Here is a 21827-nt window from a genome sequence, read left to right as displayed (position 1 = left end):
GTCGGCTATGTCCTTAGATTAGACTCCTGCTGACTGGGCTCTTTGATGCCCTAGTCTCAAAGACAAGGTGAATAATTACATGTATGCTGCTACTGAAAATCGTCTTGCTCTCTCAATGGATTTTTTTTTTTTTTCTGGCACTGACACTTCCTCCACATCTCTCTGCAGGCTCCTTGCTATATTATGAGCAGAGCCTTTAGCCCTGTCAGCTCTGCCTACAGTCTATGATTACACAGTAAGGAGCTTGGATATGATTTTATTCATGCTTCTCCTCATGCTGCCTACCAGCCTTAAAGAGGGGCTTGTTGTGATAGTCTAGAGGAGCATGGCTTTTTAAAAAATTTTTTAAATAGCCCGTGAGCATAATTTTATCCTAAAGTTTATCTCATCAAGAGAATTCTTTCTCTAATTTAATAGTGATTGGCCTATTTGCTTCACCTTGGACTCCCTTGCTAAACCCTATGTTAACACCTAAATGATTTCTATACTCTTCTCAATAGACTAAACTTTGTTTAAAATTAAAACACTGTGTAACATAGTGTAGTCAGGCTGCACATGGATAGAGGGCTGGTTTGGAAGTCAGGAGGACTTGAATTCAAATATGGCCTCCGACATGAGCTGAATGAACCTGGGCAAGCCACTTACCACTGTTTGCCTCAGTTTCTTATTGATAACATGAGCCGGAGAAGGAAAAGGCAAAAATTCCAAGAAAACTTCAAATGGAGTTACAAAGTTAGATATAATTGAAATGATTTAACAGTACCAAATTTATGTCTACCTGTTTGTTCCTAAAACTGATGGGAGAAGAAAGAGGGTGCTCCTATTTTTATCCTTTCAATACAGAAATCTTCATAATTTAAAAAAATTAAATTTTATTTTAATATTATATTAATTTCCAATTACATGTAAAGATGGTCTTCAATATTCATCTTTTAAGTTTTTGAATTCCAATTTTTTAAAATGAAATGATGTGGGATAAAAGGAAATACCTGAAGAGAAATTCTGAATATCATGAAACAGAAATATCAATAACATGCTCCCCTATATTCTCTTATCTAATCCTTTTTGTGCATACAAGATTTGGAAGTCATAGAAAAAAATTCTGAAACACAATATACTTACGTAGATTCTGACATTTAACTTGTATTTCATCATTTTTTATAGCAAGGAACCTATTTTTGGCAATCATGAAATTGTAGCAACTGTTCTGAAATGGTATCCAAGGTGTGTTGAGAATAGGAGATGGACATTTAACAGTGTTAACTTTCTTCAACTCTTTTTCTGTTTCATCTAGAAGACATAATAATAATTGTCATATAATTACTTATATTTACATAAAATTTTAAAATTTGAAGCATTTTCCTCACTAGAACTCTGAGCATTGCTAAGTATTATTCTCTTAATCATACTGAAAAAAAATTTAGGAATTTTAATAGAAAATCACTATTTGGCTTAATAACAGCACTACAATGTATATACTACAAGGAAAGTCAAAGATAGAGGGAAAGGTGACATAAACAAAAAATATTTGTAGCAGCACTTTTTGTGAAAACAATGAGCTAGAGACAAAATAAGTGCCCATTGAATGCATTGAGCAAATTGTGACATATGGTTGGAACAAAATATTATTGTGTTCTAGGGGAAAAAGAAGAATATATATAGATTCCAGAGAATTGTGGGGAGACTTGTATACACTGACACAGAATGAAGTATACAGAACTATAAGAACAATTTACAGAGCAATCATAAAAACACAAAAGAAAATAATTTTGAAAAACATACAAACTCTGATAAATGCTGTTAACTAATTGTGATGTTAGTAGACAAGGATAAAGAATGATGAGGCAGCTAGATGGCACAGTGGATAGAGTGCTAAGTCTAGAGTCAGAAAAGCTTCTTGGCTTCAGACACTTAATAGCTGTGTGACTCTGGGCAAATCACTTTACCCCCTTTGCCTTAGTATGAGCTAGGGATGGAAATGGTAAAACATTTTAGTATTTTTGCCAAGAAAACCTCAAATGAGGTCTTGAAAAGTTGAACACGAATGTAACAACTGAACAACAGAAAAGAATGCTTTCTTCCTCTTAGCAAATTACTCATTCCATCTCAGAAAAACGAGCAGTAAGAAATTTTACCAGTTCCTAGAACAATTCTGACAAAATTATTTCTGTAATTTCTTGAGACCTATCTGAATGATACACTTCAATATCTAAACAGATATATTCTTTGAAAAAAAATACATAAATAACACATTCCCCCCTCCAAATATTGAATATCCAAAAAAAATCTAGTTATAATTTTCTTTCAAGGAATACAGAATTTTTTTAAAAAGGGAAATTAATTAATTGGGGGTGAATGTACTACTTTAAGAAAAAAACAATTTATATACTTACAAAAACTAAGCCAGAGGATGATTTTTCATATCACTAATCTTATTAAAGGATTGCTTTAAGTATCAATTATCCAGAAATATACAAGCATTATTTTACACAAAAGGCAGAGGGAAACAAAAATCTTAAGCAAAGGGACAGAAGTTGGTACTATGTGAAAAATGAAGATTAAAACAGTAAAAAAAATACTGCCAGTGGTAAAATTTCCAGCTTACAATAATATTATTTACACACTACTTTTCAGAGCACCAATCTATCATAGAAAGCCATTTACAAGAGCACATTTTCCTACTATTTTATAGTAGTAAATGGCTTCCACATATGAAATAAGATTTGTCACAGTGCTCCTTTAAAACTTGTTACCTCATAGAGATGATACAATTTAAGAGAAGAAATGTTTAGAAATAGAACTTACTTCCTGAGGTATAACAGATAGCACCCGCTTGGATGCTTTTGCAACCAGCAGCTTTCCAGAAACCATCAGTGTCCAAAATTACACAGTCTTCAAGTTGTGCACTATTTTCAGACCAGCGGCTAAAGCTGAAATGTTTTCCATCTGACCAGCCATAGTTGAGTTCATCCTATAAAAGCAAAAATACATTTTTTTAAAAATGAGATTACCTTTCTTTGGACCTAGCAGACAAATCTAAGCAAACAAACAAATAAACTATTACACCAAAGTATATTACACAAAAATAGTCAAAGCAGAAAACTGATTATGACTGGAAGTACAGGCAACCGTACACTTTTATAGTTTAATATCTATTAAAAGAAAGAAAAAGGGGTATGCTTTGACTTCAGTTGGAATCAAAATTGTTCTTTGGATCAGATCTGTTTTTTTGTCCCCTTTTACTATCACTTCAATTTACATAGCTGTAGTCTAGTTATTGTCTTGATGATTCTGCTTTTTTTCACAATGTAGTACTTCATATAAGCTCTCACATTTCTTGGATTTTTTTTCATATTTGTTTAAGGGAGAGTGTATGAAAATTCTTTCTTTTTTCCACTCCTTCTCAACCCTCCCAATGACCAAGTCACAGGATTTAGTTAGATAAGGCTATAACAATGACTTAAACCAATTATAGAATTGTGGTCACAATCAGTTATCCTTTAATATAGTATAAACAATTCTCTGAATCATAAGAGAATAAGCAAATACATTAGGCATGCTCATGGAAGCTTTTTAAAGAGTCCTAGGAAACTGGGGAGGGAAGAGGGATTTCTTTCTCTTCTCCTTCATTGATAGTGGTGTCTAGCTAGACATCACATCTAGAGCTATCCTCTATATATATATATATAGCACAACATGTCCAGAGGGAGACAGTCCTTTCTGTTGTTCAGAATGTTCAAGAGAATTTAGGGTATCACACACACACACCCACACACCCACACCCACACCCACACACACACACACCCACACCCACCCGAAGGAAGAATCAACAGCTTTGAGGAATAGGACTTTTGATAACAGAAAAGGGCTAGCTGTGGACTCGAGAAAGCTAGTACTAGGTAAACTAGGGCTCATTAGTAGAGACAGACCCTGTGAAGCTATTTCAGCAACTTGCCCAGCAGAGATGTTACACCCATGGGGAAGCCATATGAAGATTCCATTAAAAAAAAAATGAAAACATTTTTAGGCTCTACTCTATCAGAAGATATGGGTTACCACATATGTATATATCTATGCCTCAAGGCATTCTTTCCATGGGACCCTTTATATATATTTTTGGGAGAGTATTGTTTATCCTTTGTTCTTGAAAAGTGCCATTACTTCCTGGAGATACTGCCATGACACGCAAGTGAACTGAATTTAAGTGAGGGAGGGCTATGCAACGTCATTAGCTTTACTTTGTCCTCCAGAACCATCTGGGTTCGCTGGTAAGACATGGATCAGGATGACTGGAGAAGACTTTCAGAATAGTGTACCCAAGATTCTGGGGATAGTATTTTGTAACTACTATATTTACTTTGCTTTCTTAGTAACTGGCTTTGTTATAGCTAATTGTATCATGAATTCATAACCTCACCTACTTTATGAGTGTATAACCTATATCTGATTACTTACTGTCTCAGGGAGGGAGGGAAAGATAAAATTGGGAGCTTAAATTTTTTTTAAAAAACCCCAATGTTAAAAGAAAATTGTTTTAACATCTAATTGGAAGATTGTATCTAGGGGATGAAAGTCAATAAATATTTTGGTGAGAGCTCATGAACTACTGTTTTAGAAGTCCAGAATAATAGGGTAACTTAGACTTGAGGAAGCAGTTGACTTCTAAGGACCCAGCTTGTGAGTACCAGAACAGTATTGGAATAGTGCAGAAAGGTATCACTAATTTATCTGTCATTCCTTATTGCCAAAGATAGATTCTAAAGTACTTTCAAGTACAGTATTTAAATTTACTTTGAACCTCAATACTGATAATCTTTGTTATGATTACATGATTGGAATGGTGAGATTTTAAGGAAAAAGGTTATCTCTAAAATTCCAACATTAAGTCTAATATCATTTTAGTTATATTGTTTTCTGAACAGATTAATAGATAGATACTTTGAGACTAGCTTAGGAAAATAGAGAACTGGTCATTCTTTCTCAGTTTGAAAAGAAAAAAAAGGCCAAAAAACTCCTAGAAAATTTGTCAAGAAAACAATATAAATAGAAACTAGTTGAAGCCACCTGAATATCTGTTGTTCAGATCCCTTTACCAATTTCCTTTTCAAAAACACAAAACTAAATGTGTTTATTACAAGTGAATACAATATAGAGCTTGGGAAGTTTTTATTTTTTTTGGTTTGTTTTTTTTTAAAGAAGCATGAAGTTCTATTGGAGATTGAATAAATCACTTTACAATTGTACCAGAACTATATTGGGGGTACCTGGGAGGATACCTAGGCCCAAATGAAAAGTTCATCTTTTTATGCCACCCCTTATTACATTTTTATGTGCTTTGTGAATATTCTGGGGCCGCATTTGAAATCCTCCCATAAAATTCTTTCATTCACAAACATTTATAAAGGGGCTATGGTATGCAAAGCACTGCTAACTTGCTGAGGGAGGTAAGTATAAAATAGAATCAAGAGAACATTATGAATAGTAACAACAATATTGTTTCTAAGATATCTCTGAGTGACTTTTTGACTATTATAAATACCTAAATTAGCCACAGAGGACATGTATACAAAGATATCAGTTGAATCCAGAGAAAAAGTACATTTTAAAAACATACTTTGACTTCTGTCATTCTAATCTGGAATCTCACAGTAATAGAAAAATAAGTACTCAAATTACTATAATGAAAGGGTAAAAGAAAAAAATGCAAGTGTCCGAGTAAAGATTACAGGGAAGGGAGAAACAACATCTGAATGGAATCTTAAGGAAAGATACTTCAGAAAGTAAAAAGAGTTGGAGAGAGTCCATTCCAAGAATGGGAAACATGTACAAAGGTACAGTGACAAAAGAGGACAGGATGAGAAGCAGGGATGGTGAGTATTCAAGATTTATTGGGCAGAACATAAGAAGGAAGGTGGTAGATTTTAAACATATCTTGGAGGGCTTTACATCCCAAGATTAAAGGGATGGAGAGCCCCTGAAGGTTTTAAAAGTAGTGACATGAAAAGAATGATGATGCACCTTCACTACATTCCATCACCCCTTCAAGTTATCATCCTTTCTCAAAATCCTAGAAAAAGCTCTTTCCAACTCATTGTTTCCACTTCTCTTTTGACTAACCTCAATGTGATGTTTATCTCTCAACTTAATTATTCAATTCAGACCTTCTCTCCAAAGTTACTATTGACCTCTTTTATTTGCTAAATCGAAGAATGAACTTTGTCTTTAGTCTTCTTAATCTTTCTGCTAAATTGAATACTTTCTCCTGTCAGATACTCTTCTCCATTGGGGTTTAACACTACTCTCTCTTCATTTTGTTATCTCTTTTGCTGGTTTTATGCCTCTCAATAGTGAGTATCTCAAGAAGGCTTATTCTGCCTTTCTTTTTTCTCTCTATACTACCTCATTTAGGAACTTTATTAACTCCTCTGGATCGATGATCCCAGGGTTTATGAAGATGACTCATGGAACTATATTGCCTTGCAATCTTTATCAGACATTTAAAACTGGACAACCTGGAGCCATCTCAAACCCTTCTTCCAGACTACCCTATTTCTGTCAGTGGTACCCCTACCCTTCTAGTCTCCCAGGTTCTCAAACTCCCTGCTCTCCTTAAACTCCTCCCTCTCACTCATCTTACAGATCAATTCAGTTGCTAAATCTTGTCATTTCTACTTTTGCAATATCTTTCAACATGACTCTTTCTTTTTATTTACCAAGTCATCATCTTCATTCAGTTCTTCATTTAACTCTCAAAAGGATTATTTTAACAACCTCCTAAGTTGGATCTCATCTTAAATTTCTCTTCACTCTACTTCACCCTCCATATAACTTTCAAAAATTTTCCACTTACAGGTGGCAAGCCTGGAATCAGGAAGAACTGAACCCAAATCTGGTCTCAGACACTAATGTACATAAATGTAGATCTCTCCATATTGCTCTCCTACTCAATAAATTTCAGAATTGCTTTCTTTTTTCTTCTTTCTAGAGAGGAACATGGTGCAGTCAAAAAACAATGGATTTGGAGTGAAAGGTACTGGATTCAGATTGACTCTGCCATTTCCTATTTGTATATAATGTCTGTAAGTTCCTCAATTTTCTGATCTCTAAAATAAAAGGGTTGCAACATATGACTTCTGAGGTCATTCTTAGCTCTAAATCTAGGCTAGTAGGCCCTATTCTCTTTATCTTCTTTGTGCTTGAATTTAGGGAACTTCCCTCATTCCTAACCATCTCAAATCTAAATCATAACTAGGAAAAAAGAACCATGCTAGTTGGTTAATAGAGAGTTCCCTTCTAACTATGTGAACAGAAGGAATAGTTTTCAACCTCACCCTTGCAAAACCTTGTGTTCCAAAATTTTCTCCCTCCTTTTACCCTCCCCCCCTCCCCAGAGAGAATCTCATTCAATTGAAACTTCTGTCTCAGATTTCCTTATAAAACCTGCAACTTGGAACAACTCCTTGCAGAGATCCTAACATGCCATGCCAAGGAAACCTCTGCCTGCTGGAATAATATTCTCTTCCAGTGCTACCCTTTCTTTCTGCTCACCTATTTCCCTAATGAGACTTTACTTCTCTTCCAGGAAGCTTCCACTACTTTACTCCCCTATCTGGACTTTGCCTCTAAGGAATTCAGCCTTTCTATTCATGCATAGTAAAGGCTCACTTCCCAATGCCTATAATAAACCTCTTTTATCAGTCTAGGTTTTCGGGTTTGTAAATTCCTTTACAGAGAATCTCTGTGCTGCCAAAAGGGGGGTTCCCCAAAACACCCTACCCTTGTGCCAAATCCCAAGGGGGTGTAGGGGAGCCAAACCTCTCCATTTGGTTCCCTGACTCAGAACCTGCCACTAGACCTTTTCATTTAACTCCCTGACTACCACGAACCCTAATCTCATTTTGGTTCCCTAAATTTAGACTTGACAGAAGGGAACCCCAAACCTAAACCTCATCAATGTCTCCCCATCAGGCAGGGAGCCTCTCAAGAGCAAGAAATATCTTTTGCCCTTCTTTGTATTTGTAGCACTTAGCATAGTGCTTGGCATATAATAAATGTTATTGATTATTGTACTGACTTACTGTACTGTTATTATTGATTACTGACTGGAATATAATTCTGGACAAATTTAGGCTTTCATGACACAAAGCTCTTCTGAAAATAAAAGTTCACATAATTTCTACATTGAGTCAGGACATACTTACATCTTGACTTGAGAGTCCAATCCACAATGAAACATTACTGAGAACAGTCTGCACAGTAAGGAAAGCTTGTTGATAAGGATTTGTGATGCTCACTAACTTCATGCTCTCCTTTTGGCACTCCTTCAGAGCCTCATACCAAGTCATTGCTTTCAGGATTATTTTGTATGAATAATCTTGATACTTTATAATTCCAGAGGTATTTGGCAATGTATGATTGTCTTGAATTTCTGTGTGTAAAAAACCCACACATAAATCACTTGAAAGCTTTGGGTATTTGCCATTTATTTTGTTAAACATTCACAAGAAACTCAGTACCAATATTCTCTCTCTCTGCCCCTCCTTTCCCCAGACTGCAACACAGGACTACTTGAAGGTTTTGGGGCAATGGTGTGAGGATGAAAGAAAAAATCAGTTGTAGTGAATAAGTAAAATGCTTGACAAAGAATATTCCTTTTCTGAAAGCAAAGGAAAACTCCATTCATTTGATCTGAGGTTTTCTAATGCAATTTGTAAGTCTGTACTGAGTACAGAAGAAGCTTGAAATCAGATTGTTGCTCAAGGTCGATGTCAACTACTTCTATTGTCTGAATTGCTTTATTAAGGGGATATATCAAGTGTCCTCTCCACACTGACACCGACAACCCACTTAATTCCTGAAAGAATAGCCAATCTTTACATTTTAAGATTCACAGTGGAAAGAACACTTATTAACAGACCTCATCCATTAAGGTTATGTTTCAGTTTTTTGCTTTATGGCAAGTTTGGAAATGAAAGGGAGCAGTATCAAATTGGGGGACAAGCAGTTAATGGCTTCAATAATAATAATAAAATTTAATGATAGTATTTATATATGCTTTAAGGTTTGCAAAGTACTTCATAGATATTACCTCATTTGATCTTACAAGAATCACGTGAGGCAGGTACCATTATGTTCTTTATTTTACCAATGAGGAAATAGAGACTGAAAAAGGTTGCAACTTGCCCAGAACCATACAGTTAAAGAAAGGTGAGATAACACCTTCTCTAGGGGACACCAATTCTGATCAAAAGAATTCACTAAACCCAGAGGCTATGGTAAATAGGCTTTATTGTTAAAGAAATACCAAGAGGGATTCTCTGGAGGTGGGGGAGGGCATCTTTCTAAAGTGGGAGATAGATTGGCAAAGAATCATTTTTTTGAAGACCTATTTTATGTGTAAGTCGAAGGGAAGTTTGATAATTATCAATTGAATGTGAAATCTTGCTTGGAGTTGTGATTTCCACAGGATCAATAGGAGCTGATTTGCTCTTGAATGATACAGCTTTATCTCACTCTGAGAGGATGCAAGACCATTTGGAGCTCTAGATCAAAGGGAACATGTTTTTTTGTGATTTTACATAATTTTACAGAGCTCACTCAGGTCAGAGTTCACTTGAATCATCTTATGTGTGTGTGCATAATATATGATATACATATGTGTACATACACATATATACACAGATGCGTGTAATCTATATATGTCTTACCTACCTACCTAACTTTTGTATTTTCCTCAGGATAATACTGGGAACATAGTGCTGATAATAATCATCTGCTCACATAGTTTTAAAAATTCTAAATAATTAATTTTAATTAATTAATTATTAAACTATTATTTATATGTAAACATATAGAAATTTATTATTTAAATTAATTGATTAAAATATGTATTTTTTAAAAATTTAAAAGCCTTGCCACTATATTACATGAATTCTGACTACAGCTGCTGAGAGGATGTGCTCAAAAAGGAAGGACTACTTGTTGACCACAGGGGAAGACTCTGAAGACTTTTCAATAGTAGCTAAAGAGGTATAAAAAATAGGTTAACTTAACCCTAAAAAGGGACACTGATTAGGGGGGAAATGGAATAGTCACAAGGCAAAAGGTTAAGGAAAGAAAAAAAAATGTAATGAGATTCTCTCAATTCCCCAAACTACTTCATTGTCATTTTCAATTAGGAGGGCTTAGAAACTACACTAATTATATCATATTATTCAGGTCCTTAGAATGCTAGTTATTTAATAGTATCACTTATTAAATTTAAAAAAGTCACAGTGTGAAAAACATATTTCTATGCCAAAAGAGTTCCACACTCTTGAAAGCTATTCAGGCTAAACTACTTTAGATCCTAGGATCATCTACCTTGATAACTCAATCTGCTTCACAAAGTCAAAAAATATCTGAGGATGTTATTGTACCAATTTAAGCTATATACAGATTATATTTATGCATTTCAGTGACATACTCCTTCTGCTAAATTTTATCTTTCCCTTTACATCGGCTATCAAACAAGTATAACATTCCTTAAAAATAAAACCATACCTGAATATTTTTGACAAAGAGATAAATTATGTTCTTCTTTACAGGAAGTTAAATTCCATGTCCCGGTTAAAGATGAATTCTGAAGGTTGAGCATCACAGCACAATGGTTGTTTGCATCTTCATCAAAATACTACACAAAGAGGCATTCATAATACTTAAGTGTAAAGATTAAGGATAATTTAAGTATTGTATTTTTTAGAGACACATGATTCAGGCCAAAGGAATTTCTGAGTTTTAGTTTTTAATGTATTTCATTAAAGAACTTAATTAAGTGGATTCTAAAATTCTACTAAATCCTCCAAAGCATGGGGAAAACAGAATTAACTTTGAAGCTTTAGAAAACATTCATACTTCCTAAAATGTGATTGCAGCAATTCTTATGTATTGTCAGTGTTTAGTGATTCAAATGTTGGGAATATCATGGCATCTGCAAGTGTTTTAAATACTTTCAAAGTCACATTTTTGGAATATCAATGATCAATGACTCAAAATCTGCCTATGGTATCAAAGAACGGAGCTAGTCAGGGAAGAATGTGAACAGAGGCTGCAGAAGTCCAGGGTAGCTATTTAATTGACACCAATACACTGTTGCCCATATTTAACACCTCTTTATGAATTTATATGTTTTTCTTAGGAAAAAAAAAACTATCTGCCTCATAGAATTTTTGAATGATTTTAAGCCCAGAATCACAAATTTCAAAAGACTAAGTAAAATCTTATATCCAAATTTTTAAAAATCTGTGAATTTGGTTAAAACTATCTGGAGTTCAGCATTTCCACCAACTAAAAAGGTGGTTCTGTGGATAGAAAGCCAGACCTGGAGACAAGATCATTCAACTTCCTGATGTCAAATCTGACTTCAGGCAGCTACCAACTGTTTGATCCTGGGTAAGTCAACCTTTTTTGTCTCAGTTTTTTAATCTGTAAAATGAACTGGAGGAGGAAATGTCAAACCATTCTAGTATCTTTACTAAGAAAATCCCCAAACAGGGCCACAAAGAGTCAGACATGACTGAAATGATATTATTCTAGGAGGAGTTCCAAAGGCTTCCCATTCTGACAAAAGGGTTCATAATACAAAAGAATTTAAGAACTCCCAAACTGGACCACAACCCTGGAAACTAGGATTCTACAACAGGAAGGAAGCAGAAATATACGGTGGGTGTTCTTCTACTCCTGTGAAAATATTTTCTGGTACACCTGGGCATTTGATATAACTGTAGCCAGTTATGAAATGCTATAAACTTACATCCAGTGGTATCTTTTGCTCCCTTCCCTGCAATAATGGGTGGAAGTTACTGTACAACAGCTTGTTATTATCAGTCCATTGGCTTATCTTTGTTGTAGTGCTTCTGAACAAACCAATCCAAACATTATCTCCCAACTCAGGAAGTAAATATGTAATAAAATCTGTTAGGAAAGAGAATGATTCAAAAATTATGCCTTGTCAAAAATAAAAATATTTTTAAAAATTAGTGAACACTTGCCTCCTTAATTACTCACCTAACTCAACAGATACTAAGATATAAATGTTTTATTCATTAAAAACTGAGTAATATACTTCAGTTTAAAATCATACTACCCAACACAAAAACATGCATTCTAAACTTAATATATATATATACATATATATATATATATTTTTCCTATGTTACATATTTTGAAGAATTTTTAAAATTCTAAATCTTTATATTTGCAAAATATATCAAATCCTTGCCATCTACATTTTTTACTCTGTCCAGGATCTAAACTATCACCCAAAAGAGCTTCCTGACATTATAAGCTGTTTCTACATTTTTTCCTACTGCTTTCTCCTGTTATTATTCTGCTATACTTTCCATTATCCCTATGAGTAACATTCTAATCAGATCTGGTTTCCATGTTGAGAGAGTCTTAACCTAAGTTTCAGGAGGTTAAGAAATACTCTGACAACTATATTTCAAAACCCAAGACAAGTAAGCTACAGTTGCTTTTCTATGTAATTTATGCATTTAATTTATGCATTTAAAACCATAATTCTGAAAAGGAACCCATGGATTTCCCCAGACTACCAAAAGAATTCCTGCCACAAAAATGTTTAGAAAACTAGGTTTAATTCATTTATCTTACCTTGCTCACTCTGGCTCAGAACTGAAGGAAGGCTACCACCATAGGTATGACAAGCTTCTTTAGCTTTAAAAAATGTAAAAAGCTTTGGTTTAAGCTTTAGAAAACACTGTAAACAAAGAGAATATATAATCTATAAGGGCCAGGGAAATGAAAGCTCTTATTTTATCTGTATCTAGGAACTAAATAGTTTACCTTCTAGAGAATTCATTTTCAGGCCATAAGGATACCATCTAGATTTACCATTTTAATTTAAAGGAAGAATTCTCCAAAGCAAATTGTTCTGTGTGTACTAAATTATATATTTTAAGAATGTGGCTAATTTTCTTTTCTTTCAGTATTGAAATATCTACTACAAAAATTTATGTAAGCCCAACATTATTGATCAATCAATAGTGTGTCAGGTGTTTATTATGTGTCAGGCATTGTGCACCAAGTGATAAGGATAAAAAAAAAATGCTAAAAAATTCCTCAAGAAGTTTACAATGTAAGATGTCAGATTAGCCTCTTATTATGTATAAATACAAATAATAATACTTTGAAGAATTTCTGAGTTGGAAGGGAGCTCAAAGGTCATATCAGGAATCTACTGCATAGCACTGAAACCAAATTATATAAAGGGGAGGAGTTTAATGAACTTTAAACTCCATTTATAGTCCTTGAACTTCTTTTCTTTTTTTATTATTATAGCTTTTTATTGACAAAACATGCATAGATAATTTTTCAACACTGACCCTTGCAAAACCTTCTGTTCTAACTTTTCCCCTCCTCTAGAGGGCAGGTAGTCTCATACATATGTTAAAGTATATGTTAAATGCAATATATGTATACATATTTATATAGTTATCTGGCTGCATAAGAAAAAATGGATTTAGAGAGAAGACAAAAATAACCTGAGAAGAAAAACAAAAATGCAAGCAAACAATAACAGAAAAAATAAAAATGCTATGTTGTGATATACACTCATTCCCCAGTTTTTTTCCTCTGGGTGTAGCTGGTTCTGTCCTTGAACTTCTTTTCTAAATTTTTATGATATACATGCTTCAATTTTGTTTAGTTGTAGTTGTACATGCAAATGTATGACAGAAATACAATTCCTTGATATCAGGAGAAAAGCAGTGAAGGCTGCTATTAAGTTAGATGAATATCCAATTATGAACTTCTGTAAACCATACAGGTTTGGGCAGAACTGGATGGGCTGTCATCTGTGTTATCTGAGATGACTCATGAATTGATGACATTTTGGATCCACTCCTGTATTTGTGGCTAGAAGTAGTCTCAGAGTTAGGAAGCCCCATGTTCAAGTTCTATCCCTGACAAATAATGGCTGTAAAATTCTTAGAAAGTCACTTAATCTCTCAGTGTCCCAGGTTTATTTTCAAGGACAATAAGCTGTTTAATAGCTTATAATCTGTAAGGGTTGATAGAGTTCCTTAGTGGAAACCTCCTATACCAAAGAAATTATAGTTCTAATTAAAAAAAAAAAATCTATCTATCTAGTGAGAAATCACATGCACATAAAACTGTGTAGAAGATCTTTGCACTGATTATTTTTCCTTCTCTTTTTTGATCATTTCCTCTGGGTATAGAGCTTGACCAGAATTATTAAGTCAATGGATACAAATAGTGTGTTTGTGTGATGCAACATTCTAAATTCATTATTATTTTTACTAGTTTACTAGCTACATAATGATCCTTAAAATTGATTTGAATAGCGTTTCTTTAATTGCTAGTGAGGTCCTACATTTTCGCATGCAATGATGTGTTATATTTCCTCAGGCATCAGCTGCCTCTTTTAATCACAAATGAATTGGAATACGGGACAAGCAGATATTTACAAATGTTGGGTGAATTAGATGGCCTGAATCAGGGGTTTCACTAATACAGATATTGCTTTTTACTAATATAGCTCATACAATCTCAATGTTTTTTCTTCCCTATTCATTTCTTATCCACATTTTCTACAGATCTTTCCCAGAGGATCCACTCAGATCATTGTTGGTCTTCCTCTGATTCTTTTAACACTCAGTGGTATCTATCCCCATTTGGGCTGTTCTTCTTTAATCTCTCATCTTGCTACATGATAGCTGAAATTCCTTTTTTAGACATATTTGTTCTTGACAATGTATTTGACGACTACTCTTGTGCAAATCATTGTCAGTACTAAACTATAGCCTGCTTCAGTACAATATATCTTTTTCTACCATTCTTTCATTTGATAAAGTTACTAATCAGCTTAAGGCAACTGGACGATAAAGTGGATAGATTGCTGGGCCTAAAGTTAAATCTGGTCTCAGATACTAGCTATGTGATCCTGGATAAGACACTTAATCCTGTTTGCCTCAATTTTCTCATCTGTAAAATGAGATGAAGAAGGAAATGACAAATCACTTCAATATCTTTACTAAGAAAAAACAGAAACGGGGTCATGAAGAGGCAGACAAAATTGAAATAACTGAACATCAAAAATCATGAGTTTGACTATTAGGTGATGAATATTTTTGGCCACAGTGACCTATGAAACAAACAAAATCAGAATTTGGTCCATGTAGCTTTCTGTTGCAGTGATGGTAGATATTTGAGATTAATAAAAACCACACACTTCTCAGACTGTATATAAGTAGTCATTTAATTTTTGGTATTCAGTGGGTAATGTGAAACATTAGACATCTTTAGTAAATAAAACCAGAAGACATGAACTGTAGCTAAGTGAAAGACATGTTCATAGATTCTCCTTAGAATCATAAAGAAGTTGGCAGTGTTACTAATTCATCATGTACTCCCAAATGACAAGAAACATAATTTCATAGAACACTTTGCCATCTGGTGTAAGGAACAGAAATCGTACATAGTAGGAGCTTGAAAAATATTTATTTTGCGGCTAGATGGTGCAGTGGATAGAGCACCAGTCCTGAATACTGGAGGATCTGAGTTCAAATTTGGTCTCAGACACTTAACATTTCCTAGATGTGTGACCCTGGGCAAGTCACTTAACCCCAATTGCCTCAGCCCTCCCCCCCAAAAAAAAGAAAAGAAAAGAAAAAAATGTTTGTTTTAAGAAATGGCAGTTTTTCAATGAAGAAATCAAGACAATTCATATCATATGACAAAATGCTCTAAATCACTACTGATTAGAGAAATGTAAATTAAAAGAACTTTGAGATAGCATTTTTTACCTACCAGATTGACTAAAATGAGAGAAGGGGAAAAACTATACAAATTGGTCTTGCTAAGGTGTATTTATATATATACTGATGTGTTATTTTTGAAAGTAGTCTAGGGGTACAAAATAAGTTTTCCTCTTACCTTGTCCTTAAATGAAATCCATTCTCCAGAGCACGAGACTTTAGATGCTGATTGTGGAATATATTTCTCTAATGAAGAAACATTATTTTTTTCACATATGAAGGGAAGCTTCAGTCTGCAGTCAGCTGGTTTGTATAAATCTAAGAAATAAGAGGTAAGTTTGCAGCTACATGTATTTCCACTTAGTATGTTTAAAAAAAAATCAATAGGAAGACTGGCCATTCCTGTCCCAATAAATGAATGTATACCTGTACTTTTCTATTGACTCCTACTTTCCTTAACTGTCACTTATATATCACATCAGTATCTATTTAGAGATACTCTAATATAGGTGGTGGTGGGGGTGTAGGAAAATAGAGATTTATTTTGGATTCATTGCCTTATTTTATTTTTAATTCTGACCATTGAAGCACTTGTGAAAATAAATGACATTTTATTTCCAAATGACCACATTAGTATGACGAAGCAAGCTAAAAAAGAGTAAAATATTTGTATTTTTAGTGGTGGATTAAACTATGAAATCTTGTATCCTCTATCAGATGTATAAGCTATATAATTGATACAGAATATAAGTTGAACAATTCATAGCAAAGCTACTGATTTGAACTTATCCAGATCATCACTGAATACTAAATATTCAAGGATTCAGAATCAATTTTACCTCTAAACCAATTCTTGGAAGAGATGTGCCAGCACTCCTTTTCATATACCATGGAAAACGAAGGCCATGAATGAAATCTTAAAGAAAAAGGCAGACAGATCATTCATTTCTCCATGTTATTTTTATCTAAAATATCCACTGATTATAATTTTAAATTTATATATATAATTTTATATAATTTATATATATAATTTTAAATTTAACACATTTGTGATAAAATTACATATGAGTTTCTACTTTGAAGATAACATGTTGGAAAGAGATTTTGAGTCTGTTGGTTTTTTGAAGGGGTGGGAGATGGGGAAGTATAGTCACCGTGGAAATTATTTATTTAGTAACATTTTATTTTTAAGAGCTCAAACTATGATATTATGATCAATGACTAAGCAACACTTGTCTTTGTAAAGGAATAATTTAACAGGGATAGTTTTTAAAGTAATATATTGTGTTACATACCTCATATCATGATAACTTCCAAGGTTATCAAGAGTTTTAATCCACCACTTCTGTTGATCATTGGATAGCTTTAAAAAAAAAGAATATATCAGGTTGCTAAGTGATTGTATTAGTTAGAATGCTAACCTATGGACAGCTAGTTGCTATGAATTGTAAAGTTACAATATAGAAATAATCAGTAATGGTCATGAAATTAGCCAAATTTTTGAATGCTGAAGATATAAAGTTGTCTATCCCATGCAATTAATTTTCATTTCATGAAAACTCAATCCATAATGTCTTGTACATGAAAACAAGAAACAAGAAAAATTCAGTGGATTGAATTCATAAATGAATTTTCTTGCTGTGGGAAAAAAAGACAGCTCCTATAAATACACCAAGAAATAATTATCTTTGACCTAGTCTTTACTTTTTTTTTTTTTTAACATTAATGTCTTTCTAAAATGATTATTATGTTTTTCATTAAAAGGATAAATTTTGTAGTAATATTTAAGAGTTAATAAAATTATTTATTTTAAGGCAATTTGAAGCTTTAATTTTTCCATGACATAGAAATGCTATTTTAAGGTAACCTATGAATTTAAGATGGTTTAAGATGGCCAATTTCATTAGAAATTGTTTTTCTCATCTATAGATATGAAAAAAATCTGAATAGACATCTCTAATGTACCAAACCAAAGGATAGAATATAGACAGCATTTTGAAAAACTTATGTAAAAAAAACAAAACAATCCAGTTTGTTATTGCTATTGTCTGACATTTTAAAATAACATTCAGTATTTCCTATTAGTTTTAAGTCTTTGGCTTAATTTCTAATATAAAATTTAGGTTACATCTTGGTAAAGTAGTTAAGTTAGTCAGTTTGCCTAAATTTTTAATAAAAGCTTTATCCTAAAGTTGGTCCTTAATATAATAATAAAAATTTCAGCTTTGGGCAGAAATACATTTTCTTAATACTAGAATGCCATATGGAAATAATGTGGCATAGAAGTATTACTGATATTTGGTAGTATTCATTTGCTTAATTACCATTCATTATACTGTCTATTCATACTTAAGTAATCATGAGTCTGGATAAGAACTGAGCAATGTTGTCTGAATCTTCCTGAATTTGTGGATCTAGCATTTTAGTTGAAATTGAAGTAAAAGTTCATGAAACAATAAATTTTGAAGGTCTAAAATCTTCCAATAGGAACATGAAGTTAGAGAAACTATCCTTTATATTTGGCAGCTAAGTGGGGAAGTGTATGCTGAGCCTGGAGTCAGGAAGAACAATGTTCAAATTTGACCTCAAAAATATACTAGATGTGTGACCTTGGGCAAGTCACTTAATCTGTCTGCCTCAGTTTCCTCATCAGTAAAATGAGGATAATAAGAGTAAGGATCAAATGAGATAATATTTGTAAAGTCCTTAGAACAGTATCTGACATGTGGTAAGTACTTTATAAATGTTAGCTATTATTATTATATTTAAAATAAAAAAAATACATATGCAATGTATCCTTACATTCACCATTTTGTATCGGATGGCATTTAGTGCTGTGAGAGACTTCAAAGAAGCAAGAGAGCTTTTATTACTTTTGCAGTATAGGACTGCTTCATCAAAGTTCAAGTGAGTGTCAGGAACAAACCAATATTCACTGCCTTCAATAACAACTGGAGGCCCATGAATTGCAGCCCGATCTAAAAATAAAGGGGAGAAAAGGTCATTAATGGACAAATAGTAAAGAATTATAAAAAAAAATAAGGCAGCCATACATTTAAGAAAATTATAAAATTCTGGGGAATCCTAGGATCTAAAGCTGGAAGACATGTTAGATATTGTTTTGTACTTTCTTCATTATATTAGGTTTAGAGAGATCAGGTGACTTGCTCAAAAATTACAGGGCTCAGAGCTGAAATGTGGCTCAGAAACAGCTATAATATTTCTTTGGCTGGTTTGGCATAAAAATATTTCATTTATAAGGTAAAAATGCTTTATATTAGAAAATTTTTAAAAAATATATTTTATTGTAAGTTAAAAAAGCATGTTTCCTCAACTTACCAGGGTTGAACCACTCTGGTGTCTTCGGTGTATGTCCTGTACAACAAAGAAAATCTATTTAGTATAAATTTGTGATCACATTCCATAATTAGGATCTTAAAAGTGCATCAAAAAGTATTCTTGAGTTTGTGGCAGCCCTCTTTGTGGAAACTAGGTGGATGTCCATCAATTGGAGAATGGCTGAATAAATTGTGGTATATGAATATTATGGAATATTGTTGTTCTGTAAGAAATGACCAAGAGGATGATTTCAGAGAGTCCTGGAGAAACCTGCATGAACTGATGCTAAGTGAAATGAGCAGGACCAGGAGATCATTATATACTTCAACAACAATATTACATGAACGATCAATTCTGATGGATGTGGCCATCTTCAACAATGAGATGAACCAAATCAGTTCCAATAGAGCAGTAGTGAACATCCAGCAACACCCAGCAAAAGAACTCTGGGAGATGACTATGAACCACTACATAGAGTTCCCAATCCCTCTATTTTTGTCCGCCTGCATTTTGGATTTCCTTCACAGGCTAATTGTACACTATTTCAAAGTGATATTTCTATAGTACTTTCCAAATAAGAACCTATGTGCATGTGAGTAACCAATGCCAATGATCAAGTAACCAATGCTCTAAGGACCAAGGTAAAAGATCTCAAGGTTATGAGGTTTACAAAATGAGACCTGTGAATTCATTGCATAGGAAGTTCCCAGTGAGGGCCGTTTATGACAATGACAATCTTGCAATTTATAGCCAGTAGGAGGTTAAATTACTTATTCTAGGTCACACAGCTAACATATATCAAGCACCATTATATGAACCCAGGCCTTCCTGACTCTAATGCCAGTTCTCTATCCCCTATATCATGCTCTTTCTCTTTATAGGATTCTTGAAATGTGATTTCTTGTTGTCTATCACCTTCAACCTACTTTGAGTAGCATTCAAAGGTCATAACAACCTGGTGCCATATATTTCTAGGTTTATCTTATTCCATTTTCTTGTATTAAAAATAAATTTTTTATATTACCATAGATTTTCTTCCACTATAGATATTTCTTCCCATGCCAGAGTACCATCTTAAATTTTTAAAAAGTATTTTATAAAGACAAAAAGAGAAAAAAAAAAACAACAACCCAGTATACTGACTATTCTTATCTTTTATTATCTTTGATAATTTGCAAGGAATGAGGTGAAATCTCAGGTTCAGTTGATTTGAATTTCTCTTGTTTTTTTTTTTTTTTTTAAATGATCTACAGCAGTATTTTTTTTAACATGGTTATTAATAGCTTTCAACCATTTTGAGAATATTTAACATTCTTTAACTATCTATCTACTGGGGGCGATGGTTTTAAACAGACACACGCAGCTATAGATAACTATATCTATCTAAATTCTTAAATATCTTGCATACCAAACCTTTATCAGAGTAATTTAAAAAAATTTTTTTCCTCATTAGAATCATTCTCTTCTTATCCTATATAGTTTTGTTTGTATAGAAACTTTTCAGTTTCCTGTAACTAAAGTTATTTGCTTTTACCTTCTGTAACTATCACTATTTCTTGTATGGTTAAAACATGTCTCTTAATTCTTCCTAGCTGTGATTATTATATCTCTATCTCTCATAGTGCCTGACACATAGTAGGTGCTATAGCAATGCTTATTCTTTTCTCCTTTTCTTCCTTTAAATTTTTTTTAGTATGAATAATGTTAAGCTTAATTAATAATAATTAATATAACATCTAGAATGTATTGTGGAATATGGTGTAAAGTGTCAGTCTAAACCTCATTTCTGACAAACTCCTAATTTTTCCAATATTTTTTTAAAAATCAAATATTTCTTTTCTAGATATTTTATCTTTTCTAGTTTATTGAACACTGGTTTATTGAATTTCATTGCTTCAGGTTCCCCCTTCTTTAGTCTGCTCCAGTGAGCTAACTCTATATTTTAAAACCAATACTAAATAGTTTTGATGAGTGCTACTTTATAATATAGGTTCAGATCTGAAAATGCTTCATCCCTATTTTTTTTTTCGCAAAATTTCTCTTGATATTCTAAATTGATTATTTTTCCAAATTAATTTTATTCTTTGAATTTTGGGAAGTATCACTTTAGTAATTTGACTGGTATAGCAATAAAAGTGTAAATTAATCTTGCTAGTATGGTCATTTTTATTATATTGACAAAGCCTAGCCATCTGTACTGAATATTCATCTTGCTGTATAAATTTTTCTATATTTCCTTAATGAGTACTTTGTAATAAAATTTATACAATTTTTGAAAAAGTGATATCCAAATACCTTATGTGTTTTGTAATGATATAGAATGGGATTTCCCTTTCTATTACTGCCTCTTAGCTTTTGTTATCTTATAGAAATGCTATTGATTTTTGAGGGTTTATTTTGTAGTTTATAATTTTGCTGAAGGTAACAGTTGTCTCATTTACTATCTTTTCTGATTTTCTAGGATTTTCTCCATCCTCTTTTTTGTGAGGCATTTGGAGTTATGTGATTTGTCCAGGATCACACAGCTGGTAAGTGAAATGTCCCTGAGGCTGGATTTGAACCCAGATTTTCCTAACTTTAGGGCTGATGCTCTATCAACTACACTATCCAATTGCCCTCCCTAGGATTTTCTAAGTAAACCTCATGTATCAGTAAAAAGGGATTGTTTTATCTCCTTTTTTAACCATATTCTTTGAATTGCTTTTTTTTTTC

General features: G+C 33.2%; 1 protein-coding gene across 2 annotated transcripts in view; it reads right to left on the bottom strand.

The window, feature by feature from the left end:
* The window catches only part of LOC141562947 (CD302 antigen), a 180514-nt gene that overhangs the window by 90022 nt on the left and 68665 nt on the right, over positions 1-21827 (bottom strand). For both annotated transcript variants that reach the window (XM_074303320.1, XM_074303318.1), the window contains exons 17-27: positions 19116-19151; positions 18579-18754; positions 17072-17139; positions 16616-16692; positions 15955-16094; positions 12652-12757; positions 11792-11952; positions 10543-10672; positions 8202-8428; positions 2806-2971; positions 1123-1290 (exon numbers count right to left, since the gene is read on the bottom strand). In XM_074303320.1, the coding sequence (XP_074159421.1) occupies positions 1123-1290; positions 2806-2971; positions 8202-8428; positions 10543-10672; positions 11792-11952; positions 12652-12757; positions 15955-16094; positions 16616-16692; positions 17072-17139; positions 18579-18754; positions 19116-19151 (1455 nt within the window). The remainder of the gene's footprint in view (positions 1-1122; positions 1291-2805; positions 2972-8201; positions 8429-10542; positions 10673-11791; positions 11953-12651; positions 12758-15954; positions 16095-16615; positions 16693-17071; positions 17140-18578; positions 18755-19115; positions 19152-21827) is intronic.

This window comes from Sminthopsis crassicaudata, chromosome 3, assembly GCF_048593235.1.
Source record: "Sminthopsis crassicaudata isolate SCR6 chromosome 3, ASM4859323v1, whole genome shotgun sequence".
NCBI lineage: Eukaryota > Metazoa > Chordata > Mammalia > Dasyuromorphia > Dasyuridae > Sminthopsis > Sminthopsis crassicaudata.
This window is presented reverse-complemented; position numbering and strand designations above follow the sequence as displayed.